This window comes from Adiantum capillus-veneris, chromosome 23 (genome assembly GCF_014529385.1).
Source record: "Adiantum capillus-veneris isolate H3 chromosome 23, ASM1452938v2, whole genome shotgun sequence".
Lineage (NCBI taxonomy): Eukaryota > Viridiplantae > Streptophyta > Polypodiopsida > Polypodiales > Pteridaceae > Adiantum > Adiantum capillus-veneris.
The window spans coordinates 17840696-17856866 of record NC_140953.1 but is presented as its reverse complement, the minus strand read 5'-3'; the positions used below and the strand labels follow the sequence as shown (position 1 = coordinate 17856866).

General features: G+C 43.2%; 1 protein-coding gene across 4 annotated transcripts in view; it reads right to left on the bottom strand.

The window, feature by feature from the left end:
* The window catches only part of LOC147427470 (SAND family protein), a 114863-nt gene extending 106712 nt beyond the window's left edge, over positions 1–8151 (bottom strand). For 2 of the 4 annotated variants that reach the window (XM_086496667.1, XM_086496670.1), the window contains exon 1: positions 7197–8011. In XM_086496667.1, coding sequence (XP_086352793.1) covers positions 7197–7895 — 699 coding nt within the window. In that variant the 5' untranslated portion in view covers positions 7896–8011. The other 2 variants (XM_086496668.1, XM_086496669.1) reach the window with 2 other exon arrangements.
* Positions 8152–16171: the final 8020 nt, after the last annotated feature.

The following is a 16171-nucleotide window of genomic DNA, read 5'->3' as shown; positions in this document are numbered from 1 at the left end:
TCCATTAAAGCTGTGAAACTTGCACCCACTACTCACCCACACACTGTAAAGCACAATTGAACAAAAATCAGCCTCTACCCTCAACTTTGAGCACCCCCTCTTGGATAAGGCTTCTGGAGACAGTCTCTTGTCCTGCATGCAGCTCCCTAACTGCCATGTGTTCATTTGACTACCTTAGGTTTAATTTCCTAGTACCCACCAACTTATAACGTGTAGCGGAGGGCCTAAATGACTTTGAGCTGAGCCTAGCCAACCTTTGACTACTCTAATTTCAGTGCTGACTAGGCCCACCATCTCGTGGCAACCTGCCCTTCCAGACTACGGGTGAAACTCTCGGCCGTCGTCCATTTCACACTGGCCACACAATGTCCGACCATGTACTTGGTACTGCTTGCATTTGCGTTGAAGAAGGCTTTTCTCTTACCCAAGCTCAACTCCTTCCTCCGGGTACCCCTTGGCGGCCTTGCGCTCAAGCCTCACACCAAAGTTTCTTTTTATCACCTCACATCGATTGGCCTGCCGCGCAATGTGCAAGGTCCGTTCTGAATGAGTGGATAGAGGAACAAGGGGAGGCTGGACAAGCCCTTCTTTTTTGGGTTACTTATCACTCTTCAAAAACACAGATTAGAGAGATCGACACGCCCAAGTGGTCTTGATTTACGTCCAATCTCAAACAAGCAAAAAAGAATGATCTGCAACTGCAAAGGAGGACTATGGGCTGATTTGTTGTCGCTGATGCTGGCAATGGGCTGAAACCTGAGAAACGTTGGCTGATCTAAGGGCTGAATCTGAAAACGCTGGCTGATCTGATGTCTTGGGCTGAAAACTGAAAACGCTGGCTGATCTGATGCTTGGGTTGAAATGCTAGGGCTGATCTAGTACTGTGGGTGGATGGTGCAAAAATGCCATGGATGCTGAGGTACTGCAGGTAATGGGCACTAGTACTGAGGGTACTGACTTACGCTTGACAAGTTACCCCTAGGGTTACTTATATAGGGAATCAAAGCTGGGTCGGGCAATGCCAATCCAAAAACCCACGATTTCTAAATGACCCTTATTAATGAGTTATAAACTCACTTATAAGAGGTGATTCACATGCAAATAAATACCCGCTGGGTACTAATGCAATTGTATGGGAACACTCCCCAATGTCTACACCTAGCACACACTAGTTGTGCTCATGTGCAATCAGAGGATATGCAATTAATCTAAAGTGACTAAACATGCATGTCCTGCGTACAGGCTCACAAGGATGCCAGAACACTTCCTAGGTTGTCCTAAAGCCTAGAGGGTTAGATGTGCACGTGACAGTTTATGGATTCAGTAGAGTACCTGCAGTTTCTTCTTGATGAGCTTCGCGACATACTTTCACAGCACCTGCAGCAAAATCTCCCGATGCTGCAGAGTTTTCAACAATTTCTAAATTACATGTTGCCCCCTCTCATGCCCCATGTGGTACCTCCTCCAGCACCAAAAAGTACGAAAGCTTCTAACAGGCAACCTTCTCAGCCATCTATTCCGATTGGAGTCGTCTTCAGGAATATGGTGCCGCCGTCTACTAACTCTGATCCAGTGCAACCACCTCTGCCACCGGCGTTGCCATCACCTCCCCCACCATTACCACCATCAGGATACAATGGTTGGAGCCCATATGGATATTCTTATTATCCGTACCCGGGGTACGCGCCTAACCAACCAAAGGATTTCAAAGATGGCGGCACAACAGTAAAAAATTTCACCTTTTCTGGGATGAAAGATCGGAAGAAAACATTGCAGTTCCTACAACAATTCGACAACATCTATGCTTTGGGGAAGAATCCAAGAGTTCTCGAGGAGCATGATTTCTTAAGGATAATGCTATGTAGTGGTGGAGTTCAATCGCAAAACGACTGCATGCTCCAAGGACATGGCAAGCTTTCAAGACAATTTTGCACGTAGTTACATAAATTTTCTCTTTGAAGTCCAGATCTTGTCGAAATGGGGCAACTTGAAAATGCTTGCCACAGAGACCATGGAAGACTATAACCTAAGGTTCTTCAATGTCTACCTTCCGGTGTCTTTCTTCAAGTTGATTCCCTTGGAGGACTAGTGCGAGCGATACACCATTGGACTTTCTGTCCAAACAAGTCTCAACCATGCAAGAGCTTATGGACCATGTAGCGGTCCGATATAGGAAAGCTAGAGTTTACCACTGAATAAACTCAGGTAACAAACCAGAATCCTCGATCACAACAAACAACAACTCAAAATTCTCGTGAAAGTCAATCTCAAAGGTCTCGTTTGATGCCTCAACAACAGGATACTTTATTACAAGAAGGTCGATGTTGTGGATGCTTTCAATTAGGGCATAACTATTTTAGTTGTCCCCTTTAAACTGACAGACCAGCCGAGCCGAAGCCCACGCCAACAGTCGGACACAACCCCAGTACCACCTCCGGTTAAGAGAGCTATGCCAGCTATTGGATTAGTACTCGATATTTATGGCATAAACCTCGAGAGTTCAAATGAATTGTGCAGAGCATATGACAAAGTCAATTGCTTCAAAGCCCTGATTTTCTTTGATCCCATAAAATTTCATCCATCCAGAATTCATGAAGCAGATAGACTTTGATTATGATTCACAAGGACGTGATATTGAAGCCGAGCTAGCTACCAAGCAAACTCACAAAGTGGTCCTGCTAATTGGGGCTCTTCCAGTGACTATTCACGAATACCATGGAAAAGTTGATTTCCACGTCATGAAGTAGGGAATTGCGACGTTCTCTTGGGCATGCCTTTGCACAACAAGAATGATGCGACCCTCCAGATCCAGAACCGTACGATTACCCTGATGCATAAGGACAAGCCAATCGTCCTCATGCTTCTGCTACAGTCTAGCAGGAGTCTTAGCTTAGGACCTAGCCCAGCACTTTGTGAGCCTCTAGTAGGAAGTGCATGGGCCGGTCATAGTTGCATACCCTCTCTTGCACATGCCCGCATTTTAGCGCTTGGGCATTTACTGCGCGTGAATCACCTCTTAAAGTGCATTTTATTAATAAGTGACTTTCCATTTACCTTGTTGGAATGGATGCCGAACCCAAGCATTTGTACCTATTTAACCAACCCTTGGTGCACCTGTAGAAACCAGAGTAGTAGTAGAAGGTGCCTCTCAAGCGTCAACAGGACCTGGCGTTTGCATGAGCAGCAGTCAATGTTTCTACAGCAGAACCACAACGTTTTCAGCATTCAGCCCTGAAGTACATCAGCGTTTTCAGTTTCAACCTTAGCCTTGCATAGCCCGCACCCGAGCTCCGCAACAGATCCTCGCCACAGTCGGTCAAGGTAGCAGTACAATACCGTTTTCAGCATTCAGCCATAGCCTCGTTGTTGTCGTTGCCGTCGACACAGTACCCGAGCATCTAGCACCACTTGAGTTTTGGCTTGGCTCCTACCTAGCTCAGCATAAAGATTCTCAGAATCCATCAGTACCCCGTCATCGTCGTCGACCTAGAACCCATCAGTACCTCGTCGTCGTCGTCGACATAGAACCCATCAATATCCCGTCGTCATCGTCGTTGTTGTCGTCGACATAGAACCCATCAGTACCTCGCCATCGTCGTCAACATAGAACCCAACAGTACCTCAATACCTTCAATACCTTGCAGTACCTCAGTACCTTCAGTAACCCAGTACCCGCCGCAGTACCCTTCAGTATCTCACTAGTACCCAGCATCAATAGCATCAGTACCCATTATCATTAGCATCTCAGCATTTAGTCATTGTATCAGCATTGTGCAAGAATAAATAAAGTACTTGCTCTGGTAACAGAGCAAGGGGACCCTTGAGGGTTTGGGACTCGACATTCGGTGTCGTCTCTTTCTTGTGTCTCTCTCTTTCATTCAATTCAATTCATATCTTTTAAGTGAAGTAAAGTGTCCCTTGTGTTTGTGCGGAGTACTAGATCCAAGCTAAATCCTTAAACACTTCCATTGCACCTGACACACTCTTTTCTCTCTAGTCTTTCCACATCTCTCATGGCATATAGAATAACAATACCATTTCATTTGTGAGAAGACCATGGTTGGCTCTATTCGACTAGAGTGATGTCCTACATCAGATAACCTTGCTGATATCTTTACTAAACCTATACCATAGGCGACATTATTCCTTCATGCCAGCTCTCTTGAATTGACTCCATGTCCAGGAGCAAGGGGTGTGTTAAGAGTTACATCTTCTCTCTGGTGGTGGCTCGAGTTTCTCCCCGGAGTTGTTTGGGAAGTGTGAGCTATTTTGTAGCTATGTCCGTACTTGAGGTGGACGTACCTTCTCAACGGTACCAGTTACATGTTGTGCCCACCCGATAGGCTCGCATGAGACAAGAACCCTATTCCTAAGGTTTCATGGGATCAAAGTCTCTAGTTATCTGCATTTTCCCCTTCTATGGGACCAGATTTGGTCCCCTGGGCCAATTTATTATCAGTTGAGATGGTGGCATGTTTATTGGGAACCACTGTTGATTATTTGATGGAATGAGAGTAGGGCAAACTCTGAAAGTCCCTATATAGGGACCCCGCTCCCTCTTACTTCATTCATCGACTTGCAAATATAGGTTTGGGTCTACTACTCTCTCTTGCACTCTCTCTCCTCTCTGGCCTTTTTCCTGTTCAATCACTTGTAATCTCGCGCCTTTCTAGCGTTCTCTCTCTCTCTCTCTCTCTCTCTCTTTGCATCTCCCCTCCCCTTCTGCACTATGTGCTCTTGCAGGTGTTGCAATCGATGCCCACACGATGGGCGGTGGACACACGAGGGACGATACGAAGGATATCTATCGCAATAGATCCGATCCTGTTCCAAGAGGAGGTTTGCTCGTGGTAGCAGACTTGATCATCATCTGATTCACCTTTTGCGTTGCACCTTTGACACTCAACTTGCCAAGCCCAGCCTAGAAAATCCCACGACCCATTAAGAAGAGGGTACCCAAAAAAATAATATGCCACATCTTCAAAAACCTGGCCACGGGATCAAATCTAGTTTCCTACCTGACACAAACGGGGAAAATTGTCGATAAAAGAGACTCCAACCCCGAAAAACCAGCAAGGATCCTACCTCATGCAAGCCTACCGGGTGGCCATACACATGGCTCGCACCGTTGAAAAAGGTGTCTACCTCAACTACGGCCAGGCGCAGCCACAAAGGAGCCCTCACTCCCCAATCTGCTCCTAAGAGATATTAGAGCCACCATTGGACAGAAGATGAAACTCTGTAACAACAAGATACCAACCACACTATATATGAAGTGTGCCAAAACTGGGTCATGCAAAAGCTCTAAAAATGTCCAACACAAAAATCCAAAATTGAGGAAAAAATATAAACATGGGTGGTGCAATGTCACGTGACACATCCAACCCTATGTGTCCGTAGACAAGCTACAACATGATCAGGGTTCAGTCAGTCCAGTCAGTCTAGATTTAGAAGTGATCTGGCACTTTTGTGAGTCTATTCGTAGACCGTGCATGCCCACTCACTTAGCAATAGATGCATATCCTCTGGTTGCACACAGCATGATCATCAGTATTCCCTTCAGAATCCATCAGATTCAGTCATGGGAATTTTCCAATGCATTTAGCCTATTTTCCCTATTTTTGGTATTTTCACTTATTATTTTTAAGTGACTTTCCAACAAAAGTAGGTAGGGCAATTTTGCTAAGTTAATATAAGCAAACCCAAGTTAGCACAAAATGGCAGAAGAGGGAGCAGGAGCTTCCCGCTCAACAGGCACCTTCTCAACAAGAACCCCCGCAAAACCCCTAGCGTTTGCAGATTCCCTTCATCGCCATACAGTCTTCCCCCTTGGCGTTTTCAGCCCTATTGATCGCCATAGACAGATCAGCCCAGCGTTTTCAGTTTGCATCATCAACAACTTACCTAGCGTTGCAGATTCTCTCATCGCCAGCACCTCCACTTGCTAGCGTTTTCAGATTTCAGCATTAAAGTCCATCAGCGATTCCAACCAGCCTAGCGTTTTTGCTAGCTCAAAAATGCAGATCAGCGTTAGTGGTTTTCAGCCCTTACCGCATCAGAACCACAATGTTTTCAGCCCTATGGGACAGCAGCAGAATCAGCCCCAGTTGGACGCAAAAGATCCCCCATTTTCAGCCATAAAAACGCAGCCAAAACAGTCATTTTCAGCCACCGAAACAGTCCCGAAATTCAGCAGTTAGAAGACCACCGATTTCAACCCTAAAGTCGTCGTCGTCGTCACCGGCATAGTCCCAGATTGCATCAGTCCATTGCATACGCATTGTACCACATGTCGTATCTCTCTTCTCTCTCTATCTCTCAGTCTCATACACTTGCACGCACAGTGTCCATTGACTTTGTTTGTGATCATAGCACTTTCCTCTAAGAATGGAAGGCTCTCCCTTCCATAAGAACTAAAAGGAACCTTGAGCACAGTTCGGAGCACTCATCTTGAGCAAAGCGCAAACAATCATTCCGCTGCACCTAACATGCAAACCCTACTAGAAGGGTGAAAGGGTGGCCAACCCACAACCAAGGATATGAGTGCACGTGAGAAAAGCCGTAAGCAGGAGTAAAAGCATCTAGGAGGTGAACGTAAAGCCTAACAAGAGATGCAACAAGTGACTCTTCAGGTAGGGAAGCTGATCTCTTCATTTGACTCCCGAGTACAAGGCTTTCAACCCCGCAATTTCAAGCATCTAGCACTATATACATGCTAAACCCCGACTTCGGTGTCCACTTAAACACATGGAGTGTCAGTTCCAAGCGCACCATTTGCACCGACTGATGTGAAGAAATCCAAGAGGGTATATGAAAATCCTTTAAGATGAAAAACATGGGCTTAATTCATTTCCCTAAATGTGCAAATCCATCTCTAATGTTGAGGACGCAATCCAAAGCTCTCATCAATGATGATTGTACATGACAGAGACATGGTTCGTAATGTGGTTATTTATCAACAGGTTGGAGAAATTACATAACCAAGCCTTCAAGGATGTAATGCCAGCATAAAGAAATAAGCCACAAGATAACATATTCACAATCAAGAAGATACTGTTTTGCACACACGGATATCAAAGGCATGTTTCACAATCCTCTCAGCTAGATGAAGACATTCAACCATCCAATCTCAAATGCCCCTAACACCAAATGATGACGTCTTACAACGTTTTTCCCAAGAAAAAAACAAGACAAACCTCATTTTGATGTTGCTTTCCTGGAATGAGGTCTCTTTTCAGCAGATCTGTGTCCTGTCCCTGACCGGACTTACTTGCCCCACCACATTCGGATGATGCATATGACTTGTAGCCTTCTACATGACCATTTCCAGCGGCTGGTTCTACCTGAATTTCAGAAGCTTCAAGATGTCTGGTATTTGTAGAGGTAGTCGCTGGGAGGCCTCTATCAAGACCCCCAACGTTCTCTTCTAAGGTATCTCCTTGCTCAGATTCTGAGTTGATTTGGACATTAGAGTCTGTATTTACCTCTATGTCTGAATCCTTCGCTTGTTCGCATGAACCTTCCATATTTTCTGCACTTCGTCTATCATCATCTAGATCTAACTCCTTCATGTTGTATGAGATGCATTTGAAGCCATTAACATCAGAGGGACTTTGCGATGGGGGATATTCATCCTCATTACGATGAAATTCTTGAACTTCAGAGGTCCCTTCCTCGCTTGTTGCATCAGCGCCCCCACCATTCACCCCTTCACTGCTCAACAAGTCACGATCATCCTCCGCTTTTTCTGGAGCATATGATGGCAAATAACAGGGGCCATCATCATCCTGCTTGCTATCAAAGAGTTGCTCGTAAGACAAAGACATGTCTTCTGGACTTCGAAACTCATGATTTTCGGGGGTGGGTTCTGTCTCGGAGGAATCTGGCCGCGACATCGCCAAATATCAATGCGAAATTTCCCAGCGGAGTACTGTAGGAGGTACACGTCCTGCAAAAAGAAGATGAACTCTCAGACTCTCACGCACATGCATATATGTGCATTTCCTCCACTCTTCACCTGGGCGCAGTCCTGCACGCAAGGTAGGGGCTGTAATTAAATCTAAAAAACAAGAGGAATTAAATTAGATTCGTCGAGAAAGCGAAGAAGTAGGGAAATAGGGGATACTAGCTGAAAATTAATTCAAATAAAAGAATACATGAGAGATGCTCTCTCTCTCAGGTAGGGGATAGGGGATAATAGCTGAAAATTAATTCAAATAAAAGAAGAATACATGAGAGATGCTCTCTCTCTATCTCAGCTAGCTGCTTAGTTCATACCTAGCAGTTTAGGATTCCATAGCATAGTATTTTAAATTTTGTCATTTTGTTACTCTGACTTTGTATTAGATCCACCACATTGTAACTTTCTAGTCTCATAGGTCACTTTGGCCTTTTGAAGACATTAATATAACATTTCATTTCATTTCATCTCTCTCTCTCTCTCTCTCTCTCTCTCTCTCTCTCTCTCTCTCTCTCTCTCTCTCTCTCTCTCGCGGTCGACAAAGCTTAAATAGTCGAGGGGTTGGAGAAAGAGGTGTGTGTGTGTGTGTGTGTGTGTGTGTGTGTGTGTGTGTGTGTGTGTGTGTGTGTTTTAAGGAGGGAGAGAGAGAGAGAGAGAGAGAGAGGGTGATGAAACCAGAGGTGATAGGGAGGGGCACCAATGTTGCTCGTGATGTTGTTGTTGCCTATCCAGCTCCTCACGATGTTGCCTGCCCAAATGCTGCTCGCGCAATTTTCTTATTAGATACCTCAGGAAGCTTGGAATCTCCTAAGAAATAAAAAGATTTTCTTACCTTAGAGCCAGTAGGCCAAAGCAAGTATGTCTATCTGCACAATTACGAGAAAACATTTTTTTTAGCAGAATTTGCAAAGATGCTAGGGGAAAGGGAAATTAACTGAAAGGAAAAAGGGTCTCAAAAGAGAGGGGGTAGTGATGAGCATGCCAGAATATTAGGCGTATGCACGGATGAAGGCGAGCACGTAGGACAAGCGTTTGGGCAGAAGAAAAAACTTTTTTTTAAAATATTAAAGACCCACACTTATCGAAGAGCAATGCAATATTGCTAATAGAGAATGCTAGAGTTGCAACTGGCGAGAGTTCGATTCCCAACACCAGTGCGATTGTTTTGCTTCATCAACGCACTCGTGTCAAAAGGTAGAGAGGAGGAATCTATAAAGACTGCAGACATAATGTGCGGTCCTTTAAGCCCAAAGGAAAGTGGAGGTGTGTATGTTTGATAGGCGTGTCAATCTCCAAAAGCATCTTTTTCTCTCTCTTCATCCAACTCTCCCTCTCTAGAAGCTTCTCTAGGCAGCACACCATTGGAGCCTCATCCTAAGGAGATATGGCGACCTACAGAGCAGACGGCGCCATGTGGAGGCCATGCCACTCAACTCTTAGTAACCGCCTTCGCTTGGGTCTACAAAGGAGGGACAAGGCGAAGCAGACTGGGGCTCATGCAGCATATGGGGGTCTCTCTCTCTCTCGTGTCTGCGAACGAGGAGCAGTATAGCAGGGCAAGCTCAGCAGAGGAATGAGGAGGAAGGGGGACGCATGGGGAAGGGCAGCAGGCAGTTTTGTGTGTAGCCCGAGTAGGTGAACTTCATGCATGAGTTGTTGAGACGAAGGCAACGCGAGAGCAGGGGAGGAGGCTGCAGCAGCAGATGACAGGACAAGGGCGAGTTGGGGAAGGGAATAGTTCTCTCTCTCTCTCTCTCTCTCTCTCTCTCTCTCTCTCTCTCTCATGACATTTGCAAGAGCGTAAGTTGTTCTTTAGCAGCTATAAGTGAAACTATGCAACTCTCTAGTATATTGCACAAATCAAGAAGACTTTGCTCTAAATTGCAATCACTAATCGTGGCCTTGAAGTTCAATTTAAGCACACTAGAGCATAAATATTGGATTCTCAAAGCAATACATTGGGAAAGGAGTGAGATGCAACAATCTTTACAAGATTTCCACACTTATGGTAACTACAGAAAAATGTACAACTCAATCATGGCATGAGAGATTTGGTCACCTATTGCTATGCTAAAAGAGATGTATAGATTTGGGATGGTTGCACACATGCCTCAAATCTCATATGTGAATGAAGTATGTGAGGCTTGCATGATAGGCAAGCAACAAAGGAAGGCATTTCCACGAGAGACTAATAATCAAGCACAATCTCCTCTAGAGTTGGTACATGTGGATCCCTATGGTAAAATATCTGGATCTTTCTATTTTTTGTTGTTAAATGATGACTTTTTTAGAAATATGATGTATTTTGTAACAAGTTTGAAGCTTTTGAAAAAATTTAAAGTGTGGCATAAGCTTGTAGAAAGTAAGACAGGAAAGAAGGTCAAGAAACTTTGCACAGATAAAGGAAGAGAATTCATTGTAAATGAATTCAACTACTACTACAATGAGCATGGCATCAAGCGTCACCTTACTACTGCTTACCCACCACAACAAAATGGAGTTGTGGAATGTTGCAATCGGACTATAGTAGAGATGGCATGATGAATGCTCAAAGCCAAGGATATGCAAGACTCCTTTCGGGTCGAAGCAATAAATAAAGTAGTTTATATTCTCAATCAAAGCTACCCAAAGGCCTTGAAAGGAAAAAAAACCCTATTTTGGTAAGAAACCTTCGGTTTTTCATTTCAAAACTTTTGGGTGTTTTTGTTATGCACATGGTCCTAATTTCAAAAAAACAAAGTTAGAAGCCAAAAGCAAGAAGTGTATCTTTCTAGGATATATCAAAGAGTTTAAGGCGTACGGACTCTTTGATCTAGACGCAAAGAAGATGCTCATTATTTGTGAGCTGTATTTGAAGGAGGACTAGATTTGGTGGAGAAAACAGGTTCATCCACTTTCTCATCAAGCAAAGAAATAACCCAACTTGTGACTAAAGTGTGTGCATGCGTGGATCCATGAGTACAATATTGTGCAAGGATGGAGAGCATGGAGTGGGTGAAGTACAGAGAGCAAGTTATCCTCTCGCTCCTTATTCTATAACAAGTAAAGAATAAGTGAGTTAGCAATGATGGGTTAGTAAAAAGTGTCCAACCATTTGGCTTGAATCCCAACAATCTCCCACTTGAAGGCCAATGTGGCCGAAGTGGCCTATGTATGTACAATCTGTAAAATCGTGAAGCATTTTAATGGCTTTACCTTACACCCATTATCTCAATGCAATGTGCAAATTTCTCTGAAGGTAGACTCTTTGTGAGAGCATTTGCAGGGTTTTCATCTGTTGGGGGCTCCATCGTTGCAATAGTTCCAATGACCAACAAAATTATTAATCCAGAGGGATGAGCTACCCGACTAGGGCATGGAAACGCTCACATTGTTAGTGAGCTAATCATGGCAACACAAATCGTTAACTCTAAGAGGTGAGCTTCTCGGTCTATGGAGGAGCTAAGCCGCAATGAAGGGCAGTCTCCATATCCACTTCTCTTCACCTCTAATCAACCCAATCACACACACTACGATTGCAAGACGCACACAACACTAATCCTATCATGCAACACACTAATCGCAAGCACACACACATAGATCTATCAAGCACCACACTCCAATCAAACCTACATGCACACACAAGCAAAAGAGGGAAATCACACAAGATTAGAGAGGGATTAACCACTAATTAGTTAAGATCTAGTTAATCTAAGCATCATAGGCAATCATAAGAAGTAAGAGAGAAGTATAGTGAGAGAGAATGAATCATTGATTAGTGTTAATCAAGTCTCATGAGCAAGGAGAAGCTCAAGGATTCCATAGCCACACACCTCAAGAGCTCTCACCAAAGAGTGCTCTCAACAAATGACTTGAGAACCCTCATTTCTTTTACACACTGCCTTATATACCTAGGGTAAAAATGTGCAATGTCCGGGCGCCCAAGGCCTTTAGGGCTCCACCACTTACGGTATCTGCAACCTAAGCACGGTAACTGACCTGTTCTTTACATCTTGGAACTCCCATTGAGCCCGTAACACATTAGAAATATTACAATGGCTTGAAATAATTCGAGAATTTACAATTCGTGACCATTTTGGAAAAACATGGAAAATGTGTAACTCCAATTTTTACTACTTCTTCGTATTCATCCTCGATGTGCATCCGTACATCTTCGGTCTTTAGCAGCTTCTGTTAACTGACGTTGACTCAGTTTACATTCCCCCCTTCCGATTTTAGTGGCCATCCTCGGGCACTTTTGAAAAGTGTCCGTGGAGGCTGTGGAAGGTTTTTGATTGGTTGTTGATGGGCTGATTGTGTTCATTTTGTTGTTGGATTTGTTGATGAGGTTCAATTTGTTGCAACATCGTGATTGGTCCGAATATGTCAATTGTGAGAGATGATGTTGCATTTGTCCGTTGTAATAGCATAATGATGAGGCTGCTCTTTATTTATGAAAAGCATATACAAGGAAAGTAGAATGATAAGGTTCTAAATTAGGGTCTAATACTGGATGACCAAAGGGAAAAAACCCAGTGGAAAAAAAGTGCCTTTGGGATACGCGCAATATTGAAGTACTTATTAGCATGGGAAATATTAATAAAGTACTCAAGGGACTATTTGTTGATAGATATGGAATTAAAATGGCAGTAAATATGAGAGGGTAGCATGATGGAACATTGGTTTGCCTGCTGTAGTCCACTCAAGGTGCATATGTGGAAGCAAAAAAGAGTGTCTAATGCATATGTCCAATGATGGGACATCCTATTTATGCATACACAGAAATGCATGGAAAACAATATGTTGTGCAAGAAGGATTTGAGGGGTTCTTCAGAAAGATGGTGTAGATATAAAAGCATATGACATGGCTTTGCAAGCTGGCACCCCTTTAAGAATGGTTTTCGTTGACGAGGATATGTGCTCTCATCTTACTATGCATTGTGCGTGAGTGTTGAACTTTACGACACTCCACCAACTGTAAGTTAATAGACTTTGACTCTTATGCTCATCTCATCCAGCATGAGCGACACGACTTAGATATGCTCAACTCTTCCAGCTTGAGCGTAAGCCTAATAACTACGACTCTTAGAATAGAGTACAATATGACTTGAAGCTTTGGGACTAATGCTTTGCTCATTTTATGTCTTAGCAGCCCGACTCTGACTATGCCAAAGAGTGTTTTTTGCCCCCTAGCGACTTGACTTTTACATTCTTGTGCTTACTACAAACATTTCTTCAGGTAAAAGTAAGGTTGAATCCTCAAAAAGAGGATTAGTGAAGGACCAAGTTGGCATTGAAGGTTTCTTTTGCCATACCTATTTTATCCTCTTTGAATCTGCATTCGCATTGGTTGGGTTGTCCTTCTTTGATTGTGAAGACTCCATTATTTGTTTGATTTTCCAATTGGGCCTGTTGTTGTAAGGAGTCTTTGATGTTGTTGTATGCCTCTGTTCACTGTCGGCATATGGTTTTTGACAAGCAGCATTGGAAGACTTAGGAATACAAATCTCTTGAGGGCCTTTGTATCTCCATTGTTGACGTTGCTTTGCACTAGGTCTTGTTGATTTCTTGTGAGCTTCATGCAGGTCTGGTGTAGTTGCAATTGGCTTGTGGTTGACTGGTAGCCAAATCTTTGTATAGACTGTGTAGAATCCTTGTCAAAGAGGAACATTCCTTGAGATCCGTCTTTGTTGTGTATCCTCTTGAGAGTTGTGGTTGACTTTAGCATCTTTCGATGTTGTTCTGTTGTATACATGCTGCTTAGGTATCTTAGAATATTGTCGAGGTTGATACCTTGTGGGCCTTCTTTCTCGGGAGGGACTTGATGTTACTTCATATGCTCTTACTTTTGGTTTTGGTACCTATATATGTATGTTACCTTCATAGTACTCCTGTTCTGTTAAACTCCATTGCGATGCTATCCATCCCATGTGTTTGTTTTTCTGTGTTGATTTCTTGTCTTTAATCCAAACCGGATCATTGACTTTGACTAAATTGATTTGAATAAATACTTGCTTGACTTTCCTTTGCTTTCTTGAGTAGTTTGACTGAAATATCTTTGCTCTTTTGGTTTCAATTGGGTCAGCATTTGACTTGAAGTTTTGAAAGCCTGACTTGCTTGAAGAAGCTAATCCATGAGGGTTCTTTGATGTAGTGGCATATGTTGTCACACCATCTTTGCTAATCGGTGGAAGTTCCACTTTAGCTTTACCTTTGTCTACAAGATTTGTCTTTGATTCTCGTGTGGTTTGCAACTTTGATTCCATCATTAATGGTACCTGTAAAAACTGTTGCTTGTTACCTCTTGGAAAAGAGAGTAATAGCATTGTATCTTCTTTGTAGGCCTTGTGTTGGTCTAACCACGGATGTCCAAGGATGCCATCTCCAAGCATGTCCTTTGAAGACTTTACCTGAAACTTTACCTGGTCTTCATGATGCTGGATGCTAAGGGTAGCAACCATTTCTTGTTGACCTGTATGCAAACTTAGCATTGTTATGCTATAGTCTTTGCATGGAGTAATCTCTAGAATGCTCTGAATGGTGTCTGCAACCATTCAGATATTTGGACTTCAGAGCATGCTCAAATATCTTTGGACTTCCTATTTCTTCTTGATTGTTTGCAACCCCGTCCTTCTTTACTTCTAACTTTGATGGCATTCTCTACTCCATAGCTATTGTGGTTGCTCTTTGCTCTGTTTGATCTGCACTTGATATTGCCCGATTTGCTTTAAGCTCTTCAGTAGTTCTGTTCAATGGAGATGAATCATCTTCAATAAGCTTTGCTTTGGCATCAGTCTCCATTTGAATTGTGCTTGAGGACCTTGTGCTTTTGTCCGTGGGTGACCAGTCTTAGTCTTCATTCTTTGATGTTTGTGATGACTCTGTCATGTTTGATCATGTTTGAATTCTGTATCTCTAACATCTTCTGGGCCATCGGCATTCCCATTATGATGTCTTCTGGCATATCTTTTGCTGTGATCACATGAAATTGAGCTGTGATGATCAGTGAACTTATTTCAATGGTGGTGGAGATGAGTCCCCAGCATTCTGCTCGTTTGTTTCCAGATATGCTCACAAATTTAGGAGCATCTTCCAGCTGTGGTTGGCCACATCTTTTCCAAGTGCGAAAAGACCTAAGGTTCTTGTCTAGCCTGAACATCTAGCTTTACTTCTCTTGACAACTTTTCTTCGTTTTCACCAATGATGTTGCACTTGATCATTTCAGGATTTGTGTCTGAAATAACTGTCTTTGTTATGGCAACATCCTTTGGTTGAACTTTATCTGCATTTTCTTTGCTTTGACCACCTGCTTCAATCGATGTCGACTCCATTGACTGTGATACTGCACTTTTTGTCTGCAACAACTTATGAGCATTGTCCTCCTGCATCTGAGTAACCCTTGATCTTAGAAGATCCATTGTACTTTCTGGCAGAATCTATCTCTTCGGAGGAGTTTTTGGTGGTGACCTTTGTGTAGCCTTTTGGACTTTAGCTCCCATTGACTTTGACTTTTCTATCACCTGTTCTGACACCTTGAGGCTTTGCATCAACTTCGGATAGTCTTTGACTTTAGACGGGCCATCCGTAGGGGTTTGTACAAGGTCATGATCTTGTTGATATTCGTTACCATGTGCATCTTGATATGCATATGTGAGCTTGGTTACATGTAGCTGTTTGAACACTATGGGATTTGTCGGCTTTTGACTTTGATTTGTGGAGATTAGCTGAAACTTATGTCCTTGATGATCTTCATAGAAGCATTTGTTTGCAGATTTTGAGAAAACCTGGGTCAATTGGAAACTTCCAACTACCATATGATCTTTCAATGGTTTCTGCTTTGAAGAGGTCTGTTGGCTAGAAGCTCTAGGGCTTCTAACTGCCATTGCGGTTCCTGGTACATAAGCTGAGCTTGATGGATTTACAGCTCCCCCCTTCCTAGGGTGATCACTATAGCCTGCTTCATTGTAAGACTTCAAAATTGGTTGGCTCTGACTTAGTCTCACCTTTTGGGACTGTGAAGGTATACTTTGGGTAGCACTGTTGATGTTTGGCATCTGTAAACCTTCTACATAGTTTCCTATGTATCTTCGTGAAACATGACAAATCATTCCCCAAGTTAAGCTATAAATAGCATTATCTTTGCCCTGATATTGTCTATCCCATGGGTCTCCTATGATATGAGCTTTTGTGGTTTCAAGACCCAAGGCATCATAGATGCTAGACTCTCGTCTA